Here is a 26,332-nt window from a genome sequence, read left to right on the forward strand (position 1 = left end):
CGAGGCATCCTTGTAAAAATATTTTCAAATAATTTATTTATTTCTTTTGTAACTAGTTTAAAATTTTTAGAGACTCTTGTGAAGAGCTTAAGTGGTTTTCTTTTAAATCCATAAAATTAATAAGTTTCATTATATGAATAATCCTTTTTATATGTGTATAAGTGATGCATAATATTTTTAATATGTAACGAATATAAAGAATTTATTTTGACAAACAATTTATTCATTCATATTTTGGTCATTTGTTTTATAGTAACTTCTTTATTAATTATTTTTTTATTCACTCGCTCAAGAGATTCAAACGACGGGGCAGACATGCACAGCGAAAAATAACGGAAGAGCAATTTCTTCGTTCTCGTATGAAGGAACGTGGACTGCTATACTATTACCATTACTACTATACATGTTTGGAGACTGTGTGATACCGCATCGTGTGCTCTATCAGTCACTCAGTCAATGACAAGTACAGTAAAGTCCGTGCGAATGTTCGACGCCGGGACCGTCATTCTCACTTTTTACGGGGGCACATGACGCCGATAAGCACTTAATCCACTATTCTATGTAGCAATATATCACACCTGGGGAAGAGTGTCACAACACAAAAAGACATTTTTTACAAAATAACGAGTTGCACAGTTTAATTATAAAAATACTGTTAAGAGATACAATTTTATTCCGTGCTATCATTGATGCAAATTTAAAAAAAAATAAGGATGTTTCTTCAATGTTTCTCTAATTCAATATTCTATGATTGATGATAGACATTGATCTAGAACACGCGAAAAAGTCAGTAACCGGTTAAATAATTCGCCTATTATGCGTATCAGAATTGCATGATATTTTGCGACTCGCTGGTTTCGCTGATTTTTTCAGACCGAAATGCATTCTCAAGCAGAAAGAATAAAATGATTAAATTTTCTTCTGTGATTATAGGTCAATCTGATAATTTTCCACCGGTAAAAAGACTTCGTAGTGCATTATTATCATAGCCAATGTATTTTATGTAAAAGTTAAAAAATGCCTTATTAAATGAAATATATTTTTCCATTAAAGATACGCGTTGTTTTCTCATCTGTATAATAAAAAAATAATTTCTTTTCAATCATCTTTAAATCATTATTAATATTTTATTGTTAGTATTTTAATCAAGGGAAAAAAATTAGTCACCATTGCTAAAAAGCTGTTCTTATATTACAATTTGAAATTTAATTATTATGCCTAAATTTTAGCTATGGTAGCTAATATTTTTAGCTACAGTTTAACGGAGAATCTATAGCTAAAAAATATTAGCTATCATAGCTATAAGGCATAATAATTTTCATGTGTAATATATAGAGAAAATTTAGCTTGGTAGCTAATTTTTTTCTGCGTTGTAACTAAGATACTAAGAATATCACCATTGCAGTTTTTTGCAGCAGAAGTATGAAAATTTAAAGATTAAATAATTTCAATACAGTTTCATAATTTGAATAAAATGGAATATTTAGCGAAAGATCGCTTCCGTTCCTTCGACGAACAAAAAATTCACACTATAACATCCGCGGACCAAAATCCCTGAATAAGTAATGAATATACAAGAACTGGGGCAAGTTCTTCAGAAAAGAGGAAGAACATTGAAGATTGGTCAAGCATGGCAAGACAATCTCACTTAGACGCAAGATCGTCAAATCGGATTAGGATGATGTTTCTTGTATGCGAGAAGAGGCACCTGAGACACAAGAGCCGACGAAAACACCTCGGAAACTGGGACATCTGGTCACCTTCGGGTCGAAGCCGAGAGGAAGCCTCGGAGCTCGCGCGACGTTCGAGGCCGTCGTTGGAGGAACGCGCGATGAGCGGCACAAAGCGAGGATGGTTGTTAGTTGAGGCACCGAGCATGCATTTAACAGTACTCCGGACGGGCCGGTGCGGTGGTTCGCTGGTTCCTTGGATCTCCGTGGGGCCCCTTCTCGCCGGGAGGATGAGCTGTGCCCGGCTGGACACCCGGGGGAAAGGAATCCTTCGCGTGCCCCAACCTGATGCACGCGCCTCAGTCCGTCGGGGGCCTTCGTCAAAATTGCATCCCTCTCTGGCCACCTCTCTGGCGGTTAGTTCTCCAGTTCGGAAGAAGTGCCTCGAGTGTCCTCGGTAAACGCTTTATACGAGTTAACGAGAGGAGAGTGAGAAAGAGAAACAGAGAGCCTAACGAGATCATGTGGTGGGTCCTGATCGCGGGATTTTGCACGGTGAGTCTGGTCCCAGGGGTTGGATTACAACGTTGAAACGAATGGAGCCTCATCTGAAGAATAGATGAGAGATAAATGATATTTCTTGAAAGCTCCTTCTGTCTGTCCCGGCGAGTCCTATCAAAAGGGATTTAATACTTCTGTCATTATGTTTAATACATTAAACTTATTAATTTTTATTTAAAATCCATATCAATTTGGTTAATGTACTTTGAAAGTACATTGATACTTTAATACTCGCATCAGCGATATTAAAGAGCTTTGCAAGCTCTTCTTTTGAAATAATAATAAGTTATTCGTTACTTGATTTGCACTGCTACTGTCTTTGCATAAATCTATGCATCTAAATGAGACAAAGGAAGGAAGAACTCGGAGCAAATCCTCTTTTTTAAGGAATTTGAGAAAGTTAATTTAAATATGATATTTTCTCCGAGTTGTAATGGAATTCTTCGCAAATCATCTGATTTCAATTTTACCAATCAGATTCTAATGAATTCTTCAATTAACTTTTTGCGGAACGAAAACGTGAAATCTTGACTTTAGATTCACTGGAGCAAAAATGTTTGCTCTCCTCGCGCTTTTGCCATTTAGCGTTTGCATGTTCCACAATCTTTATCAACGTGAAGGACAGATTTCGGACAATTCTTGCGGATAAATCAGTTCGATCGTGAATGATGGACGACCGCTAGATTTCCATGTCATCCATTCCTGGTGACTTATGTTTGTCGTACGGCGCCAGGAGTTTGTTTGACACTGTGTGGTGACAGTTTGTCATGTGATTGTTATGCCTATACATATACATACGTGTATTTAGATATCGTATTTATCAAAAACCATCCATCTTCTATTGATCTTTCCGTTCACAATTGCAACACTATCTTTTAACGTGAAAAAATAACGTTGAAAAAATACTATCTAAAAATCTACGATTATAGGATAAATATATTGCGCGGCAAAAATGCAAAAAAAAAAACATTATATAGGTTGAGAATCTAAATAGAGTGTTTCGCGCGTTTAACAAATTTTTGAATCGAATTGATTTATCCGAAGCGAATAAGAATCGTAACTTCGATCGATAAAATAAACCTAACATCATCGAAGTAATTAGTAAAGTAAGACTTCGATATTGATTCAGTTTTATCTTTCGGCCCTCGTATTAATCTTAGGCATTGAATTATGCATCATTTAACGACTTATCTTTCGTATTTATTCCCCTCCGTCGAAATTCATCGTGGTTTGTTCACCTTGTGACACAATTTCGAAATATCTGTCAATAATGATAATGTCAATTAATTTCCGTTAGCGAAAGAAGCTACTACCCGCAGATATGAGACTGCGATAAAGAAGAGGTGATCGATTTTTATTTTAACTGGAACGCGCGCAGGACAATCCTCCCTTTCGTTCACTCGCGATGCTTCTTTTGCAAAAAAAAAAAAAAAAAAAAAAAACTCGGGCATTCGATGTATTTTTATATTACGCCATTAAATCACGCCGTACGTCAAGAATAATTCCTCGTCGAAGCGTTTTTCATATTTGATTCATTTTAATTTTCCAGACCGTCAGAAAGAATCGTCGACGCGCAAAATAGACGATACAACCGAGGATAATTTAAAATGCATCCCATTAATACACATGACATTCGAAGTGATGAAATACGATAACGGGCAATTTAAAGCGAGTTGCACGACCCGCCACTGATACGCTTGAAATATTAATGGCTTCCCCAAATGACGAAATAATTGTATTGTGTCGGACATCTCATCCCCGTGGTATTGGGTGTGCGACGACTAATTTTGCCATGAAACACGATATGTCGGAATACTTTAACACAGCTGTGCACGTGAAAGTATCGAAGGGCGGGGATCGTGTACAGGGTAATAGCGTCATAATTCCTTTATGCGAACGGTTTACATATGTATGCCTTGATTATTTTTTCCCCCTCTCTTTTCCAGTACACTTGCATTATTGCGTAACATAATGTGATAGCAGATATGACGAGAAAGATTTTAAATATAACAGCTAGCTTTGAAATATATATATCGCACAAACAATATTTATTCTTGTGTTATCGATCGCCAAGCATTCGCGCTTGTTACCGAAAACAATTTCCCGTCACCAAGTTTAATTAAAATTTAATTAAAATACGTTTGATTTAAAGTTTAAATTAGAAATTATAATTAATCCGAATGTATATATATGGTAGATGATCAAAAGTCTAATTATGCATATAATATATTATAATTTGATCGAATTTTTGCAGTGCAAAGATCCCGAAATAACGTTCAAGTGACGAGTAAATACTTGATGAAGAAGTAAAAATATGATCTCGAAAATATTTTAGATTTCTGAATATTTTTATTTTCTTCACAGTATAAAAAATATGGAAAACTGTCTTTATATGTTTGTACGATTCATAAATCTACTCCTTATTAGGACCAAAATGTCTTAATGAATTCTATTTATCATGATATTTTATTATAAGAAAAGAAGATTTCTGTAAAACTGATACACACATTTTGCGGCAATCCTTGAATTAGTATTGAAATAACGTACTTTTAAAAATAATTGCTAAAAGATATATCAAAGTTATAATTATACTATGTATATTGTATTATTTTTAACTGGTTTTATTTAATTGCAAAAAAATATTGATATTTAGCTTCAATTAAAATAGGACATGACAAAATTAAAAGGATTTAAAACAAAAGCTATATATGAATAGATCTGTACTTTTTGACAGAGTTATAACACACTTAATTTAATAAAATTTCATATTTGTTATTAAGTTAATTTACATATAAATTTGCAATTTTATAAAAATTGCATTTTTTGTCATTAATAATAAATTGATTTAAATTCTTATTAGATAAAACCAAATAGATTAAAAAACTTGATGACAGCTTAGAGAAAAGTAACAAATTAATTTATGTCATCTCTAATGTTTGCAAATTAAATTTTATTCATATTATTTGACTACTAAATTTTAAAAATGTGTCACACACAATTTTATTATAATTTTATTATTTTAATTAAATACAGTTATTTCTTATCAACCGTATCTCGTTTCTATATATAGACATTTTTCGACACGGAGATACATTTCAGCGTTGTGTGTCGCATATTACATCCAAATTAAACATGCTTTTACCTCGCTAAAAATTTCAAGCCATTCCGGTCGTATATTCAACGAATAGGATATATGTCTCGCACGTCGAAAAATTTAACTGTACCGAATTGTAACCAGTGATGAGAAGGACGCCAATGTCGCGGATGAACGACACTAAAATGGCATTAAAAAAAACGGGTTTTATGAAGTCATAAAGAAGAGGTTTGCGGTTCTTCTCGAATGAGACCGAAAAAAGGCCAGGGACTACCTGGCGGTCAATCGCGGTCGTTTCGTCTCGCGTGGCGGATTTCGAGCTGTCTGTCTTTTCCCGTTACATTTACTCGGTTCTTAATAAAAAAAACGAAATCCTTCTCGCTAGATACGAACCTAAGCACGGTTCATTAATTGACGTTTCGGTATCTTTTCGCGATCTTATTAGATTACGCGATTTATTCCACAAATCGCGATCTTAATTCTAACGATGGAGTTTTTGTGGCAATCTTGATTCGAGTAGCTAACAAAGTTATCACAAAGCATTATTATAATATATTAAAGTATTCTTTCTCATACCAATTTCTTCAATCATTTATATACTTGCACTTAATTACTTATTCTATAATAAGTTCATTAAAATCTTTTGCAAACACTTTTAATTTATATATTTTTTAAATTTTCTTATCCGACAGTTTTTGTGCAATGAGGAGAAGTTGTTTAAATATGTACCTAAATTATTTGTCTTATCTTGTTTTATATACACAATATACCTATATAATCATATAGCTTCAAGATATCTTTTTATAGCAATTATTTTTTTAATGTACATTAAATCAATACTACTATATATATACATATATATTTATATATGATAATATCGAGAAAATAATCCACGATAGCGTTAATATAAATTAACGAGAAGTTTGCGTTTTATAATTGATAAATCTTTCAGCTCTCTCAATTTAATGGAGTCAGATGTGCTCTTCCTCCATCATTTATGCGAATTTTTCGAACCATAATGTCGACACGCGTAATCACTTGATAGAGGTTCAATTCACCGTCAACTCGGAACGAAGTTCATCGAGAAAACAGCAACCTCGTTGAAAGTTGCTCGATGAAAGCTGTAATGCACGCACAATCGGATGTTCGACTGCTAAATACTTCGATTCGCTTGTCAAAGATGCCATTAAGAATATTGACTGTACCTGCATTGCAAATAGTTTCTGAATAGTCGTCGCCGATATTAATGGTCGAAAATCGCCCATCGCGCTTCCTTGAATATCCTACTCGCCTTCCCGTCATCAATTTAATAAATTTCGCAAATGAATTTACGAGATGTTCATGATAATAAATTTGCCGTTATTTATTCTCTTATTTATACAGATTGCGATAAGGAATGAAAGGCAGCAGAGCAAAGTACAAAGAATTTTAAATAGACTTTGTTGCTCTATTTCACTCAAGTTAAAGCTAAATTTATGAATCTTTAGACTTTAAAGTCAATTTTTAATAAAAAAAAAATCACATCTTTAAAGAAATTCTCTTATCTTAAAAAATAATAAAGCTTAATTTAAACAGTGTTTGCTAAAAGAGTTTTTTTACCAGCACTTTCTCAGAATAACTATTGAATTCCATTAAAAAATAATACGAAAATTAAAATTCTCTAATTCTCAAAGTTAAAACTAAGCTGTAAAGCAAAAATTAATCACTTTGATTCCCTTTCCAGCTGTGTTTCTACGTATATCTCTCTTTACGGCAGATTTTTCTACCATTTCAAAGAAAAAGATTGCACATCGCTCAGTGCCGTTTCCAACTGCTTACATAATTCGCACGTTACATCTCACGACTTTGATGAATTTTGTATCAGATGCGTTTTTCGATTTTACATGAATATCGCCTCAAACGGAATAATCATCGCGAGTTTTACGAAAACGCGAGCGCGAAAACGTAAACGCAAAGCGGCGCAAATTTGTCTCTTTAATTCTTGACATCCTATTGAGAAGTATCTATCTATGAATTATTATTTATTTCTTTATTTCTGATTCTAAATAGATGTAAAAAAAATTTTTAGTGGCTTTGAATGCAAACAAAAGAGCATGAATTTATTAATTAAAATGATCAAATTTCAGATGTTTGAAATGAAGATTTTGATAATATCTTGTGTACTTATAGAAAAGAAAATAAAAATAATAAAAAACGTAATCAACGCGCGAACTGATTTATTATGATGAATATGTATTGTATATTGCAAAATTTTTAAAATATTGAAAGTAATTAAAAATTATTGCCAATAAAGAAATGTCACTAAATTAATAATTAATTTTAATAAGTTTTTTACTTTAAAATATAAGTGCGCTTATACATAACTCGAGACATTTGAAAAATATAATTTTTAATTATTATGTAAAAATAATTTTAATATAAAGGAAGAATTTTATCCCATTATGTCTAGCTTTTCAAACATGAAATTGCATTGAGATTAGCTAGACTGCTTTTCGTAAGTTTGCAATCTTCGTTCTAAAATAACGTCTCATATTGCAGCCTTTAGTTTCTGACTTCACATAATCGACAAAGACGGTAACTGTTTATAATACTTTTTTCATATAAGCGAAATATATGCAATGAACGATAGCTTGAAATTACACAAAAAGCATAAATTGCACACCGAAAAATAATTAGTCATCATATAGATAAATTTTAGCTGTCCATATATTATAATCTGAAATTTAATTTCGTGCCCAAATTTTATGGTAACTAATATTTTTAGCCATAATTTAACGGAGAAAGTTATAGCTAAAAAATATTAGCTGTCGTAGCTAAAATTTAGACATGATAACTAAATTTTATGTGTAATATAGAGACAGTTAAAATTTAGTTTTTTTTCCGTGGAATAAAAATAAAAAATTAAAATTCTATTAAAAGTTATGTTACAAAACAATTTCTTCAATATTTTTGATTAAATATCAAATAGAATTTATATTCTATGATATATGCTATGATATTATTATCATAGCATTTATTATATATTTGAATATAGATCTATGTCCAACAATATCCAAAATATGTATACAAAAGGATGAAGATAAATGATGATTATTAGATGGAATTTATGAATCTCCTATTGTGAGCCTAGAGATCTAAGATTCTCGATCAAGAGATTTATGAATCTGCGGTTTCAACAATCTGTAGCCACAAAGATACTAACGACTCGTGGATTTAGCGATCTGTAAAGCAATTCGCACATCTATAGACCTACAAATCTCTAAATCTAGCGGTGCACGAACCTAGCGATCTATGGCTCGAGTCATCTACGTGTCTACGAATTTAACGATCTGTCCTAGCTGTCTACGCAACCATGAATTTATGAATTTGAATTTATGACGTTCTATATGAACTAGCGGCATAAATCTGTCTAATATTAAATTTAAAATATTTATCAAATTTCGCGATTATATATTACTTAATATAATCCAAGATAATCTGAAATTATGATCCAAATAAAATAATTCCTTAAGTGTTCATTTTAGGTTCATTAAAATGTCAAAACGTCATTTTTTTCAAAGTATATATATAAATATATATCTTTATCGCAACAATTTGTCGCAATCTCACCGGCAATATTTTCATTGCATCTGCGTCAAAAAAATTGATCTCGACGAACACGCCTGTGCAAATGCCTAGCAAATACGGATGCGCTTATCGATCGATCTGATATCCTACTGTACGGTATGATTACAAGCTACGAGCTCGAAAAATACGGCTTACCATGACCCCTACGATGAGCACGAGCAGTGCAACAGGAGCTCGCGCAATATATAACGTGTATGGTGCACATAACGAATATCTTACGCGACCATCAGAGCGTTTCCTTACACCGTTACCCGTATCGAAGTGGGTTCTCGGTTCTGGTCGCGCGCTGGTCACCCTGTTCTTTACCAATGGTAACGTAATGGCTCTGTAAACGTCGTCGACACCGAGGTCGTCCGCAAGTCACCGAGCAACTTCTTTTCAAGTGATAATTAACGCGATGTGTTCGCGCTTAAAGATAATTATCTCGAATATAATAACGTAAATTAATTAAAAGCTTAATCGTTTTTTATAACGCAACGTATAAAACAATTCGCGAAGAAAGTCTCGGAAATATATAATAGCATTCTATTTTATTAAGATGCTCTGCAAAGAAGCATACACGAAAAGCTCTTGCAATATAATACGATGCACCGATTGGAGAATATTTATATTATTTTTAGCAAGTTTACAAGAAGCTCTTATATAAATGCAATGTCGTAATGTCTCACTAATAAAGTCATTAGTTATTTGCTATATGTAAATTGTTACCATTTTTTAATAAATTAGCAAATTATTCCGCATTTCAATTTTCATAATTAAATAAAATATTTTTCAATGATTAAAGTTTGCTATTAATATTCTATTTAACTCTATTTCACAACTATTTAAAGTTGAATAAATTTTTTTTTTAAATATAAGTCACACACAAAGATTTTTATTTTTAATAATTTATAACTGTGAAACACAATTGAGAGTTCGTCAATTAAATAAAAATGATTTCCTTATAAATTTTAATAAACAATTTGCTCGTAACACATGTTACAAATTATAGTTTCGAATTATCCTACACTCAACCTCAAATTGACACTGCCTGAAAAAATTTAAATCGGCAAAGTGTTTATTCAATTTTGGCAAACTAGGACGATGCAGTTCTTTTAAGTAGAAAGTAAATCCGGTTAAAATTGAAAATAATGCACTACCCGCTATAGTACCGTGCAAATGCAATTGAACGGCAGTAAATTACCGTGAAAAAATATGTTGGCTGCATAACAGTTATAGAATAATACGGTTGTTAGATTTCAGCCGCTATTTATGCGAGTTTACTGTGTAATGTACAAGTCTATTTACGATTCTCGAATATGGTGCGCGAATAAAATTATATGCTTATCATATAATACTCTATTTACGTTATCATCTGCTATGCCAGGTAGCAAAATTAATCATTTGATGTCATTTTGACATGAGTTGATGTTAAAATGACGTCAAAATGATTAATTGTGCTAGTTGGGATTATTTTAATGACTCGTTAAGGTTGTCATCAAAGGTAACTGTCTAAAAAATACATAACATGATGTTTTCAGCACTTAATATTTGATTAAGAATTTTTTTTCATTCCCTACAAATTCTCTATGTCTCAAAGACAACCGAATTTATCGATTGTATTAATGTATCATGTCATTGAATTTTTTAAAATAATCTTTACTAAAGATTATTTTTAAAAATATCATTTTTAATGATATCTTGAACATTGTAAAGATTATTTAAAAAAATGCAATAGCATAATGCAGTGATACAATCCATAAATTCAATTCTCTTTGGGAGATAGAGAACTCGTAAGAAATTTTAAAAAATTCTCCTTTCCCAAGAATCGACTCTGTTAAGTGCTGCGAAGATAAACTCAAAAGGAAGCAGGAAAAGCTTAAGACGCGCTTCGATATTATTCAGGAGGGCATAGCATTACGCGCGATTTCTCTTGCGAGAAGGAAAGATCGTTACTAAACAAAGCGATGGGAAACGTAAAACGTCGTTCCCGGCAAATCTCTTCCGTTTCTCTCCCGTGCCGAGCCTCCAGGCTACAATATCAACGATTCGCGTTTCAGGTCGCCGTCACCGTTGCCCAGGATTACGAGGTCTCGGACATTCAGTGCAGCGGCGCGGGCTCGGCGGCCGATCTTCTGACAGCGAAAATCAAAAGGCCGGTCGGCTTCAGAGGCGCGCCTCTGTTCGCCGATGACAGATCGGCGAATCCGCTCGCCGACATTCACTGCCAGATCAGACCCGATTCGAATGATCCCCAGGAGGATCATTACTTCCTGAAGGTGACTGACTTCTCCCGATGCGGCATTCTCAAGAGAAACGTGAGTCATCGATCGAGAGTTACGCGGAACCGATTCTTATATGAGGGGGTTCGCCGATGATGCGTTCTCCTTGACTTGCGGCTGACGTTGCACAAACGAACGGAACGGTCGACTCGTAGATTGCATACTCGATGCCAACCACTAATTCGCAATTGATTTCCTCGTGGGAGCTCTTATTGCGGGAGGCATCAATCAGAACGCTTTATATTCAGGCGGATCAAGCATTATTGTCGGACATTGAATACTGTTACGATGTGTTTCGGCAAAAATACATATCAGCGAACGCTGTTTTAGCTTGCCAGCGATAAATAAACGTTCGACTGTATTATTTACGTTTCATTTGTGCAACAAGTGCGTATATGAATTGATTACGCATCGTCGGACGTTCATTCGCATATAAAGATGCTGACAAAAGCGTGATTATGCGGTAAATTATGACTCGTGGCGATGGCAATAATAGATTTCACGATTAATCGATATCACCAGGGATTCATTCATCTGCGAGTCTGGTTTCCCGCCTTCCCTGGGGTGGTGATGCTGGCCGATCAGGAGCTGATTCTGATGTGCCGGCCGCCCGAGCCGACCCTGCTGAGGCACAAGGCTGCTGGCTTCGCCGGCACTTTGTAAGTCACACACCGCGCCCATTCGCACGATATCTTCGCGAATCTCGAGTATAATAAACGAGCATTATTTCCGCCACACTACACGCATGCATCGCATTCGCCGGAGCGCATTGCATTCGTTCCCGCGCGAGTTCCTGCGCGGAGGAAACAGTTATTTGCACATACGGGATACTAATAGTAGATGTGTAATAAAGTATATATATCCTGTGCTTTAAGTTCTATTTTAAGTAAGAAAAGTATCTACTTGAAAAAAAAAAAAGAATTGCGTCGCGATTTATATTGTTTGTATCCGAATAATTGCCGGTATGTTCGACAGTAGATTAAGATTTCAAATAAAGTTCACTTCTTATGAAGTGAAAAAAATTAAGGCATACTGCGATATATATAAATATGTAAGTGCGAACAATTTTTGGAGATCATTCTTTGTCAAAACTTAAGAGGGGTTTCTTGTATAAACATATATGTATATACTCGTACATCCCTCCCTGAGGAGTTACACCGCTCTAAAGAGGGAGGTAAAAATTAAGTTTCTATTTTTTCTCAAATTTCAGACAAATTAAAAAATAATTTCCGTTTTATTTTCAAGAAAATAAGAACTTAATTTTAACTCCCTCTTTAGAAAAGTGTAACTCCTTTCATTTTCGATAAAGAATCATCTCCTAAAATTTGTCGCACTATTATTTAGATACATCCTGTATATATGCGAATTAAAAAAATGTAATTTATATATAGCAACCCTAACAGCACACATATTCGAAAGACGTTCAGGGGACATCCAGAGGATATTCGAATGTCCTCTGGACATCTCTCGAACATGTTGCTGCTGTAAAGGAAAAAAGTGCAACGTGCTGAAGCGATGACGCGCGTCTGCTTTAAAGGGCTAATCGTTTCAGTCCGCACGGCGCCAGGGTGTCCGGGGTTGTGGAGGAGACGCCAGGTCGGTTGGAGTACGAAGTGGCCCTTTATCGCGAGGCGACCGGGAATATATCCGATAGCTCGCAGACGGTCGATCAGGCGGTACCGATCGGTACCAAATTGCAACTACGTGCCCGCATTAGCCCGGACAGCGCGTGGGGTTACATCAAACTGCTGGAGGTGACAGTTAGCCCGGACCCGGATCAACCCCATGCCCCCGGTAGCGTCGTGCTCGTCAAAGACGGCTGCAGGAATCGCGATTTCGCGTCCATCATCCCGCATCAGCCGGCGAGGTATCGCGAACGCAAAAATGAGGTCTTCCTAGACTTCGAGGCCTTCCTCCTAAGCTCGATGAGAGAGCGGTCGACCCTCTGGATTCATTCCCAGATAAAGGCTTGCATGGAGCCGCAGGACTGTCAACCGGTGCGTGATAATAATGGTTGTTTAGTATGCAAAATGCAAATTAATATACCGATGATTATACTGAATGTGGTTCTGGAATTCTATTTCCTAGAGGCTTGCTTATACAGGGTGTTTCAGAACTGGCGGAAAAGTTTTTAATGTCCGATTCGTGGTATTTGGATTTTTCCTTAGTAAAAATTTTAATGTAAAAATGTTAATTTTTAACATGTTCCCAATTTTTACTATTATGTATCTTTATAACTAAGCCTTATATTAAAATACTATTAAAGCAAGCTACCTAAAATTAACTGAAGAATGTAGTTCTGTTAATATTTTATTTCCACAAGGCTTAGTTTCCAAAAAAGTCTTTATTTTCAATTGCTTATAATTCGAAAATTATTGGTGTCTCGATATTTTCGCTGAGAAAAAATCGTCTCCGAATGCTACCAGGAATCTGTCATTAAAAACTTTTCCGCCAGTTCTGAAATACCCTGTATACAATGTTCTTCTGATAAGTATAATGCCAGATCGATTTCAGGAGAAGTGTTATTATGTACATGAAAATAATAGAATATTATGCTGATGCCTGTATGGCATTTTTGTTAATTTATCTTTTACCTTCGCAGGACTTTTGTCTCGACCTTTTCGAACCCTCCGGACACGGGAGAAAGAAAAAAAGAGCAGTCGAGGCGAGCATAGAAGCATCAGGCGAGTTTCTTCCAAAAGTCGAGCGTTTAATCAAAAGATACAATGATTCCACGCCATATACAAAATTCAAGGAGAACATTGAATACACGGTGATGATGCCAGATGGTAAGTTATTATTTATTATACATTTTTAATTTATTGACAAATTATAAAAAAATGGAATTTTTTCTTTGTAATTAAGTGCAATAATTCTCTCTTTGTATCTTTTTTTTGGAATTATTCTTTTCTCGAAGATTTTATTTGCATTTTATTTTCTTTCTCCGAAGATAGTAATAATTTTCTTTAAATATTTTTTTAATATCTCGCGCATTTCATAGAAAAAAAATTAGCTACCATAGCTAAATTTTGGCTGTCCCTAATTACAACCTGAAATTTAGTCATAAATTTAAAAAATGACAACTAATATTTTTTAGCTATAGTTAAACAGAGAATTCTATAGTTAAAAAATATTAGCTAAAATTTAAACATGATAACTAAATTTCATGTATAATATACGGACAGCTAAAATTTAGCTATATAATAGCTTAATTTTTTCCGTGTTATAATATATACCGAGTTGAATTTTTAATGTCAATCCTTTCTAGAAAATAGAATTTCCGTGAAATTTGTTCCGCGAAATCATATAATCCGAAGACTAATTCAATTTACATTTCGGCGATATAAACTGGCAATTAATTTCTCCAACATAAATTCTCGCGGAATTGTGTGACAAGATTCACGAGAGGCGGATTAACATAACACCGACATTCAACGTAAAATGTATTAAGATTAATCAAGCATTTCGTGCATGTAGATAATGGTTGAACACGAGACGCTTTACGCGCGCGATCACTAGTAATTTTAATTAATATTCTCGCTCATTATCATAGATTTGTACGACAAAGTAGCGGCTGGCCTCGAAGGTAGCTGCGGAAATTTCCTCTACGTGGCTACGGGATTGGGGGCTTTGCTGGTGTTATCAGCCTTTATCATGTGCTACCTGGCGTCGCGTCTTCACAATCTGTCCTCGACGATGCAGCAGAGCAAGTCTATCGACGAGTTGGTCAGAGATCGCACTAGAAAATATTGCGACACCACGCCTAGCTACACCGGCCGTTCGACGATGCAATAGATACGATAAATCCAGAAAAAAAAATACAAAGTATACTTTATCGCGCGATAAATATATTTCTCGCGAAATATATATCACGCGTAATTAATGCAATGTGTTACAATGATACTTGAAGACTACACAGAGAGAATTTTCTCTTAGAATTTACCCTGAAAATCATCGTAAACATTGTAAAATATGGTAGTGAAAGAATTTTCGATGAGTTTCTTTGATTAAAAATATCTACCACAATAAGATGTAAAATATGTTCAATTAATTTTACTATGTACATATTTTAATATTTGTTATTGTGGTAAATATTTAATCAGAAAAATTCTTATAAAATTTTTCCAAAAAATACCATATTGTCCCACGATTACCATAAAATTTTCAGGGTAAATTCTATAAGAGAAACTTCTCTCTGTATAGAATGAGATTTATTCGCGAAAGAGCAACATTACGTTTGTAAGCTCCATACGTTCGATTTTCTTCACTTCTCGAGAGGACAAAAATATTTGTCCTATTTCAAAAATAGCGAGATATATTTTTATGCTTTATTAATATAATTACGTTGCATTGCAACTTATATATCGTAATCATGTTAGTATCGAGAAGTGATTCTCGCCGTGGGAAAAACTTTGAGACAGGGATTCCGAATAAAATTTGGACGAGAATGTGACGACATCGCCCACCAAGGAATAAAAATAATTCGACGTTAGAATGCGCTCGAGGATGCTCGAAGTGGCAAACGAATATATTTTCCATGTAAAATAAACTCAATTCAGAGTTAACGAGACTTTAATTCGAGGACGTCGAAGCAAAGAATAAATTGAAAATGTATGAAAGAAAGTTAGTCGCCAAATTTAGAGTCATGTCGACGGAATATCGTTTGCTACTTTGCAATGTAGATATGAAGGCTACACATGTTTATGTTTTATGAGGAAGCACCGCTCTCTTAACACAATTTTTTTTCTACATGCATATAAATGCAAGCAGCCTACTTCTTGCCCAGTTTTTCATTTCTCTGACGCTAGTAAAAAAAGTATTTAAGTGAAAAAACAATTTTTAATTTAATCTCATTTTAATTTATTAATTTTGTGCATGTCATCCGCATAGGCTCCGATTGCCGTCGATATTTTATTTTTATTGTAACACAATAATTTGAGCCGAGATTAACAGTTTTTTTATATTGAATTTTTAATTTGTTACATATATATAATTATTTATATATAATATAAAAATTATATATAATAATAATATATAAGGCTTCCATCCGGAAGCCTTTTACATTAATAATAATATATATATTATTTTTTAGAACTACTTGGTCGAGTTTTATTATGAAGCGAGTTTTACAATCAAACGAGTGAAAAAAAACTATTGAGAAATTGAATTCCTTCACTTAAATTCTTCCTTTCTAGGTCAAAGAATTTCATAATCTAATTTTTAATGCACGATATTTCAAGCATCGCGCACATCATACAATTTCTGTTAAAAGTTTCGTCGATTTATCGATACTGCAAATACAGAAAAATATTCTCACTATGTTGAGTCTCTCAAACGTGCAATGCTATCACGTGACCTGATCAAACGAGCCGATTCACATTGATCGCTCGTGTAATATGTAGAATAAGAATCTCGCCGGATGCGAAGAAACTCGACGGGATATTTTGGGTGGTTGCACGAATTTATCTCACCTTGTAAATAAACACATGTAACAAAGTTCTCTGTATTTTACAGCAAACTTGTTAACAATGCGAATATTTAATATATAATATTACCCAAAAATCTATATTTTAGTTGAATAAAAATCATTTTATAAAAAGATAAATCTGACAAATTAATTTTGTTTTTAATATAAAATAAAAAATAATGTTAAAAATCTTAAATTTTAATGAAAAAGAATTAAATTTTTTTAAAAGACTTTTTTGTGTGTAATTATTGTATTACTTAATCTAGATGTATTACAATTAAAACATAGTTTGTGATTATTAAAAATTACTTTACAAGTTCTGAGGTGTATGAAATTTTATCTAAAAAAATTATTAAAAAATTATTAAAAAAATTTTTAATATTATATATTTAAGTATTAGTAATAATCAAACAATAAAGAGCAAAGTCACGAAAAATAGGGCAACGCGATTTTGAGGACACGGTAATCGATCGTTAACGATCCGTGAAGGTAATTAGGAAATGTATACATTATAGAAATACTGCGCGACTATTATAGAGATATGACCGTGTACAATGATTATTTATTATAAAATAAAATAAAAGATTAAACATATTTATTTTGCGCGTTACAATTTTTATTCGGCGGAGATTCTCTTGTAGAAAATCACGAACTATACAATCTTTTTTTCTGCATAATCTAATTCAATTTTTCGCTAAAAATTTATTGGCGCCAATGTCATTGTCACCACATTGTATATTCAGAAACTTGCTTATATTATATATATATATATATATATATATATATATATATATATATATAATCATAAATTTAACGTATAAGACGGGCAACAAGAGCCAAATCGCGGATGACAATGCGTTATCCTAACGAAACTAAATAATTTTTCGTTAGAATTAAATACCGGTGCACAAGGCACCAAATTTTTACTTGGACACGGCCAAGATTTTTAAATATGAAATAATCTCATATTTTGAGATTTAATTTCAATACCCCTTTAACCCCCCTACGGAAAATAAATAAATGAATGCAAGAGAAAAATATAGATCCGAAAATCGCTGAATCGGGAATTTCGGATCTATATTTTTCTCTTGCATTCATTTATTTATTTTCCGTAGGGGGGTTAAAGGGGTATTGAAATTAAATCTCAAAATATGAGATTATTTCATATTTAAAAATCTTGGCCGTGTCCAAGTAAAAATTTGGTGCCTTGTGCACCGGTATTTAATTCTAACGAAAAATTATTTAGTTTCGTTAGGATAACGCATTGTCATCCGCGATTTGGCTCTTGTTGCCCGTCTTATACGTTAAATTTATATTTATATTACAGAGCCTTGTTAAAACTCTTATATATATAATCACTTTGCAAGTTCTGAGATTTCATATGTATATGATATATTAGAAATTCATTGAGTTACAAACTATTCGACTTTGCTGTCGATTCTTATTTGATGAAAATTTGATAGTTATCATAGTTTAATTATAAATCGTAGTAATTGGTTTAAACATTGAACAAAGACTTCAGTAATTTAACTAGATTTAACATATTTTCTCTATCTTTGTACCACAATAAATTTTGCGAATAAACTGCTATGCATTTTTCTCATTCCCAGACTACAAACAGTTAAAATTCGACGATATATGGTAACTTGAATTTGCGTTCAGTTTATCCGACATGCGCCCTAAATCTAATCTTCTTTGGCTTTATTGATATTTTTGGACATATTCTAATTTCGCATTAGAAAACCTAGTACTTAGAATTAGTCAACTTAGCCGATGTCTATCTAGCCAGATGTCTTATGAATCGCAAAATTCGGCACATCGCTATCAGAATAAACGCATCGCCCAGAAATGTATAGGCATCTATAACTTCTCAGGAACTTTCAATTAATTAGACCGAATTGAATCTAGCTCTTTGTCTATGCTTATTTCGATTATATCGTAATTCCTGAATAAAAAATTATAGAATACCTGCGTATGCATAATCGCGTTCCCATATACTTTCGCTAGTCTAAATACACGTAAAACATTTCATGAATATAAAAAAGCGTATTCATATTCCATGATAAGGACAAATAGATTCTACGACCATACTCTACTATCCAGTAAAACTCAAACGATATTTGCAATCTTTCAAAAACATTAAAACTCCGATCAAATATAAATAACTAACTTTGTTAGATGTACGAGAGACGTAAGAAAGATGATATAAATATAGGGTGATAACAAGTTTATCATACGATGAAAAAGAACCTGTGAAACTACAATAATTGAAATTCAACAGCTCGACTTGAAAATATCTGATTTTGTACAATGATTACTCTCTTACAGGATAATTACGATTATTTTCAATGTTTGAATCAGTGCTCGGAATTAGTTGCTCTTTTCGAGCCGATTTCGCGAGCGACGAGGTAGATCTCCCCACTACCGTCGAGGCTCGACGGCGGAGTCGTCGTTACTCCGGGCAACGCTATATCTCAGGAGCGTCGCTAAACATGTTAAGTTGTACCTTCCGCCAAATCGTCATTATTATTACATAATTTATATTTTTGTTAAATAATAACTGAATATTAACTTAATATTAACTTAATATTTAGTTATTATTTAACAAAAATATAAATTATGTAATAATAATGACGATTTGGCGGAAGGTACAACTTAACATGTTTAGCGACGCTCCTGAGATATAGCGTTGCCCGGAGTAACGACGACTCCGCCGTCGAGCCTCGACGGTAGTGGGGAGATCCACCCCGTCGCTCGCGAAATCGGCTCGAAAAGAGCAACTAATTCCGAGCACTGGTTTGAATCAAGCAACGAATATCGCGATATTCACATCGTGCGACAATAATTACGAAGCATATCTATATTCAAAGACGATTATAACGTGCGATATACCTTTAAAACGACTCCTTCGTCTTTAGAGATATGTCAAGATATATGTAGGGTGTTCCAGGACTATATTCCGAATCTGTGACTAGAAAAAAAACTGAAGAAATTATTTAAGTGTCTACTAAAGAAATCTATTGACAAGTTATTCTTAAGATATGATACAATGTAATAAATAGGTCTCTAAAATCAATTTTATTATATATTTGTTAGTAATTGAGATATAAAGCAGTATTACTCATTGTCAGCGAATTAAAGCAGTCAGCTAAAGTTCTAAAGTTCTATAGTCTTCAATTCTGTTTCTCATAGTTTATTAACCGATTAATGAAAAAACATTGTATCAATGTCACATTTAATTGACAAAATCTCAATCTTATTGCGTAATCAGGAAAATAAAATACGATTCTCTCCATTCGTAATTTTAAATAGACATTGACATGTGTTTAAAGAAAAAATGACTCAAAAATTGGTTTAAAAAAGCCATAAAAAAAGAAAAAAATGGCGATAGCTCTGGCCACACCTTGCATATAAAATATTCGTCCGATTTCACATCGTCGTTGTGTACCATTTTTCATTGCGTATTACAACAAATGAAAATCAACACTCAACACTGATTTCTCCATGTCGCTAATCGATTTTTTTAGCGTGTCGAACAATTGTAAATATCTACTTCAACTCTATGTAAGGCATTTCGAAACGACAAATTAAGTGTTAGTGTGATATCATATTTACATATTGACTTTATAAAATCTGATTATCACACATATGCACTTGCGAACGTTCGTGAAAAGCAAGAGAACAAATAATTATTCAATCCTGTCATTTTTCTCAGACTTCGTGAAGGCTTCGTAAGCAGCGAGCTCTTTTTTCTCCTTCCTTAAATTTCTATCCTCGTATTCCAACCTGTAATTAGATGCTAGATCAACACGTGATAGGAATACTCGCTAGGAATAGTCGTCGGGAATATATGGATGTTATCGTCAGAAAAGGCTGTTGGAGTGGACTAACGCAAACAGGAGTGGATTACGACAAAGGAGTGGAGTAAAATAGAATTCAAGAAAATATTCCGCAAAATAAACGAACTTGCATCAGAAGCAAAATGAATAAACGACAAAAGAAATTATAACGGAAAGTAAATAAGCATGCGTTTATTGCAAATTGAATACAAAACAATCAGATTTGTCCCATCAACGATTGTTGAAATTCTTAATAACTGTATAAAGCTCGTTCGGCCTAAGGGGATAAAAAAAGCAAAATAAAAAATTAATATATAAAGCTTTTCAGTCTAATTAAAAACATTTTAGTTTTGCAATGCAAAATAATTCTTATTTTGTGGATGCAGATAGGAAAAAAACGAAGTTTTTAGGAATATATCCTAAAAATGTGTGCAATTTCGTAAACACAGGAACAACATATAACAGCCCAAGGATGAACGACAATATTTAATCAAAGAGCGATAACATATCATCGCTTGAGTAACGTGATATTATTTTGCAGCACTCTTTCAAATAATTATAATATATATGATTGTAGGAGCAATTTAAACTTTAAATGTGGAAAGTTCGAATCGCTAGCAGGCAAGAGCTTTTCGTGTAATTTCGCATATTATCCTCCGTCAAATTATCTTTATTAAACGCGATCACATAATACTCTGTCTCCGCGAACGTAAATGCAGTGGATGTTGGCGGGTATAGTGGTGGATTTATAATAAAGATATTAAATACATAATTTATACAAACACATATATGTTTGTAAAACTCAATTTTTCTGTTTAACCAAATCGAAAGTACTATTATGAAACGATGCGTAAACAATTCGTATAAGAATATTATAATTGAACAAAACATCAATTATAATGTATAAATTATTATGAGAGTATAATATATAAATTATAATTTAAAAAGTTCATAGAATATATATGGCACAAAAAATTACTCTTCCCAGAAAAAAAGTTTCTGATAAAAAGGTGTGCCAATATATACATAACGTAAAGCAACATACCTGTGAAGAATGATCCTTTCGACTATTTTCTCCGTCGTCATATCGTTGCCGCTATCTAACAATTTAAATTTATTTTGCTTCTTGGGCTCCGTATATGGATCTGAACCATCCTCACAAGGCATTATAGGCGTTTGTCCATGACACACGACAGAGACATTGAAATGTTCCATTAGATCTCTCGTAACTGCGTACGGTGCACCGATTACAACTTCATTGACGTACTGTAAATGCAAAAAGGGACTATGATGTAAAGAGAGCTATTGTAGACATAATAAAATTGCTTCTATTATCTTAAAAAACAATAGCATGATTTATTAAACTTTCCTATTGGAGAAAATGCAATAAAATAGTGACTGCGGAAATTATATATATATATATATATATATATATTGAGAAAATTCATATATTACACTAGTTTATATTTTTTCACGCTATGACTTATATATCATGAATAGAAACGTTAGTACCTTCATCCGGGTCCTAGTTTTAAAAAATTAAATATCCCGAATAATTGTAGATTAAACTAGGCTCACCTTACACGCCAACACACTGAGAACTCGTTCGTGAAGGTTCATAATGGGATGATTGCCGCACTTGTATCGGTTAACGGCTGGATCCGTGTGCAGTCCGACTATGAGATAGTCGCCCTCTTTTTTAGCGACTTCCAGGAAGTCCAAGTGGCCTACATGGAAGAGATCAAACGCGCCTGCCACGTACACGATCTTGTCGTCCGGCTGCGGACTCTTGCCGTCACTGAATTGTATTATTTTCTGCGTGGTCGGCAAAAATTGCGAACAACCGGTCCACGGACTACGAGCAGTTCTATCCTGACCCATACGTTTGCTCGGTTCTCGGTCAACACTGTACTCGTTGTCACCTTGTCGAAAATGCTGTCGCGTCATTAGCAGCATGCGACCCACAAGATCGGTCGATGAAACGCCAGCTGTTCGTTGAACTTCCCTAAAATAATTATATATATTTTTAGTAAAAAAATAAGATTACCTTTTTTATAATTAAAATTCTTATTATTATCTTTTAATTTTATCATCTTTTCAAGAAAAATTTAATTGAACAGCAAGCTGATATATAATTCTTGCTAAAATTTTTATAAAAGTATATACCTGTAACGACCGGCTGCCTTGACTAAATGATAAGTATCTACACCATCGGCCGTCATTGTGATATCATCGCCATGAACACAGAAATCACAGTTATACTTGTCTAATGTTTCTAATGTAGTAACGTAAGGCGCAGCTTCGACCACTTCATCCACCCATTTTATACCACGCACCATTTTATACCTAAATAAAAAAGAATTTAATACATTCATTAATATTTGTAATTATGAATTATAAATACTTATAAATATGTAAGTATTATTATTATAAATATAATTATAAATAATTATAAAATCGCTAATATCGTTATCTTAATTATACATTATCATCATTATCTATTAATTTATTTTGTTGTATATGTATAGAAGAGATTATTCACAGAATTAGTGAATTATATAAATAATTTTAGTTTTTATTTTAGGAATTCCATATGCAAAGTTATATCCGCGTGTTTGTATGATATGATTTTATGCTATCTAATCCTTAATTAACATCAGAGAAAGTAACTTATATAAACGCAGACTGACAAGACAAGGTTTTTTCTTTCTTTACAATACCTTTATGTTACATTGTGTTCCTGAGCTACATAAATAGTTTTTCTATGTAGATACTGATTTAAAAAAAAGTCAAGGTTCTAGTAAAACTTTTCTTGTTCAGTTCTAAGATTATAGCTTTGGAATACATTAATTTTTTATTCTCACATGATGATCATGATTCAAGTAAACATTTCTCACAATAAGTTATTTTTCAATGTATCGAAATCAGACCATAGATTATTATATAATCATGCTTTCAATGTATTAAAAAAAATTGTTTTTTAATAAAATGCAAATTTCTTCGTAAAAATATATAATGTGAAAACAATATAATCTTGCTATATTAAAATGTTTATATTATTTTCAATTTCCTCTATCTTCATTCGTTTAAATAAAAAATAGTCAACACAAAATATATTAAAAAAATGTTTTCTATTTTTACGTTAAATAATTAATAAACAACATAAATATATAATTATAATATACATATAGGAATAGTGGAGATCAAAAATTTTGACACATATGGAATTATAAATATTACTGCGTAGAATTTATAAAAATAATGCAAAGTTATTAGAAGTGTAGAAGACGTTCTAAATCATTATACTATAGTGTAGTGTATACTCCAAGAAAATAATTGCGGAGTTTAAAAGACTGGTTAACACATAATCACTAACTACAGATAATAATCGAGATCGTGACTAGTCATTACGCCTTATGTAATTTCCTTTAAGAAAGCAACGGGACGAGCTATACCTTTCCTGTTCGGTGAAGACGGGAGGACCCTTGTGTTTCGTGATCTCTTCATCATTGTGAACACCCACCACCAAATAATCTCCTAAGGCTTTGGCCTGCCTCAAGGAATTTGCATGCCCGAAATGCACCATGTCGTAACTGCAATCAATAACATTTCATTCATGACATATGATTTATACATAATTAATTAAACATTATTTTGTGATTTATCAGAAAAGTTATATTAACAAAAAAGTCATTAAACATAATATAATATAAAAACGAAAATATTCGAAAGAGAAATTGATCGAGACAGAATTAATAAAAAAAAGTTAAATCTTATATGTATATTATTGCAAAACTATCAATCTAGAACAAATAAAGTTTGATTTAATAAAATTCGGAAAAAGAGTAATTTATCAATGGACCTTGAACGAAAAATTGTTCTGATAAATATTGCACCAGTCATGTGACTATTATGATAACGCAAAATATGAATTACGACTATGCGATAAAATATAATTTACACACAATTGTGGCTTTATGCACTTTGCATATGCTTTTAATTTTTTATTCCATCGCTTTTTATGGAATAAAAATATTTTATATACACATAAAATTGAATGTTATCATATTTGACATATTTAATGAATAAATCGGAATTTTGTAAAAACTATATATTATCTACGAAATTTAAAATTTTGATGAAATATGTGAATTTTAAATACAAAAACGTATTTACAAGTTTATATACATTCGAAACTATGATCCAACTTACTTAATAAATCGAATCATTTTTGCATATCACTGTCCAATCATTCGTATATAAATGATGTATGTAAATACAAATTTACATATAAACGAAACGAGTTATAGTCGACGCCTCGCATTCCGAGAATCTTACGCCATCGTAAAAAGAACAGTGTGGCAAACAAACCGTGACCGAAATTGCAATCATGCTTTATGCGTTTTTAATGATTCTTAATCAATTGTCGGTTGATTACTGACATTTTTAATCGATAGAAATGTGAAAGATTTCTTTATTTACATTTAAAAAATATTCTAAATGTACCAAAAAAAGTTTCGCTCACATTACGACATTATAAAATCGAATAAAACTTAAATTCGTGGTCATCCCCTACGTGCCATTTTATCCAAACTCGGAACAAGGACACGTATATATGTTAAATTGTGTCACGGTCGATATACAACTGGTTCCGATCAGATATCATTGATTTCTCGCGCAAAAAAGACGTGATTTTCAAGTACAAACTACCGCCTTATTTTGAAAAAAAAGTGAAAAATTTTTCTTTCTTTTTTTAATAAAGCTGAGACATGACATTTCATTCATGATACATAATTCATACATAATTAATTCAAAATTATTTCGTGATTTATCAGAAAAGTTATATTAACAAAAAATAATATAAAAATAAAATACGAAGATATTCGAAGAACGCGCACGTTAAGAGAACTCGGAAATGAATGTTATTCGCAGAAGGACGCACCGGAACAAGGGACGACGAACGCGACAAAGTAATATCGATTGTTCGCGCTCTTATATATGGGCGAAGCTATAATAACGAAATCTAGCCGAGAGAGAATCGACACGTGTCCATAGCGACTTTCGTCAACCGGCCGGGCGACATGAAGCGGCGCGTTTATCGAGCGCGATATCCCGCTTTCTCCCTGCGCGTATATTCTCGCGACGTCCGAATGAAAAAAAAGAAAACCCACGTCGAGAGATACTCACCACCCATCGCACCAAACGCGAACCTCTTTGCGAGTCTCCTCTGTCATGACGAACGTGGCCAAGCGTCGTCGTGCCTCTCGATAACACAAACCACTACCGTTTCTCTCGGGCGCGTCGTAGCGAGTGACGTCCGAGCTGCAGGTTTAACCTCGAAGAGAGGGAGAGAGAGAGCGCGCGCGCAGACGCCCTCGAAAAACCGACTGCGCGCGTCGCAGTTTCACACGTCGCCTTTAAAATATTCGCCCCCGCGACAGTCGAGATCACTAGATGTAGGAATCTCGATGTGTGTCGAGATTTCGAGAATTATGAAAATTAAATAAAATTGAATATTCTTCTCCGCGGAAAATAAATCAAAAATAAAATTCTTACCTCCACTTGCCGAGACACAGTGAAGGATAATTGATAATTACTGTCAGACGCGCGTATATTTTCACATATTTTATTTAATATCGAGAGAAATTTTGTATCGAAATGATGTTAATTCTCCTAGTATTGATCATTAATCAATTTCTTTTCTTACTCGACAAAATTCGACACATCACATTCCTAAAATCAATTTTATCACATTACACATATATAAATAAAAATATATATATATAATATTGAGAGAAATTTCGTATTGAAAC

At 33.2% G+C, this 26,332-nt stretch overlaps 2 protein-coding genes across 5 annotated transcripts in view; one reads left to right on the forward strand and one right to left on the reverse strand.

Moving 5' to 3' along the window:
• Pect (phosphoethanolamine cytidylyltransferase) overlaps window positions 1-25,861 on the reverse strand; it is a 125,667-nt gene extending 99,806 nt beyond the window's left edge. The window contains exons 1-6 of one of the 4 annotated variants that reach the window (XM_029306469.2): window positions 25,707-25,858; window positions 23,975-24,112; window positions 22,686-22,865; window positions 22,098-22,524; window positions 21,565-21,785; window positions 17,212-20,466 (exon numbers count right to left, since the gene is read on the reverse strand). In XM_029306469.2, the coding sequence (XP_029162302.1) occupies window positions 20,370-20,466; window positions 21,565-21,785; window positions 22,098-22,524; window positions 22,686-22,865; window positions 23,975-24,112; window positions 25,707-25,753 (1,110 nt within the window). In that variant the 5' untranslated portion in view covers window positions 25,754-25,858 and the 3' untranslated portion in view covers window positions 17,212-20,369. Of the gene's footprint in view, window positions 1-17,211; window positions 20,480-20,683; window positions 20,797-21,564; window positions 21,786-22,097; window positions 22,525-22,685; window positions 22,866-23,974; window positions 24,113-25,706 lie in introns of those variants that run through there. The other 3 variants (XM_029306471.2, XM_029306470.2, XM_085488237.1) reach the window with 3 other exon arrangements.
• LOC114933909 (uncharacterized) lies at window positions 1,682-15,048 on the forward strand. The gene is made up of 6 exons (XM_085488241.1): window positions 1,682-1,888; window positions 10,992-11,249; window positions 11,736-11,872; window positions 12,751-13,210; window positions 13,816-14,002; window positions 14,767-15,048. Exons 1-6 carry the CDS (start codon window positions 1,682-1,684, stop codon window positions 15,006-15,008), a joined length of 1,491 nt encoding a protein of 496 aa, XP_085344367.1. The 3' UTR covers window positions 15,009-15,048.
• Window positions 25,862-26,332: the final 471 nt, after the last annotated feature.

Source organism: Nylanderia fulva, unplaced genomic scaffold (genome assembly GCF_048542155.1).
Source record: "Nylanderia fulva isolate GAGA-0341 unplaced genomic scaffold, ASM4854215v1 Scaffold66, whole genome shotgun sequence".
Taxonomy (NCBI): domain Eukaryota; kingdom Metazoa; phylum Arthropoda; class Insecta; order Hymenoptera; family Formicidae; genus Nylanderia; species Nylanderia fulva.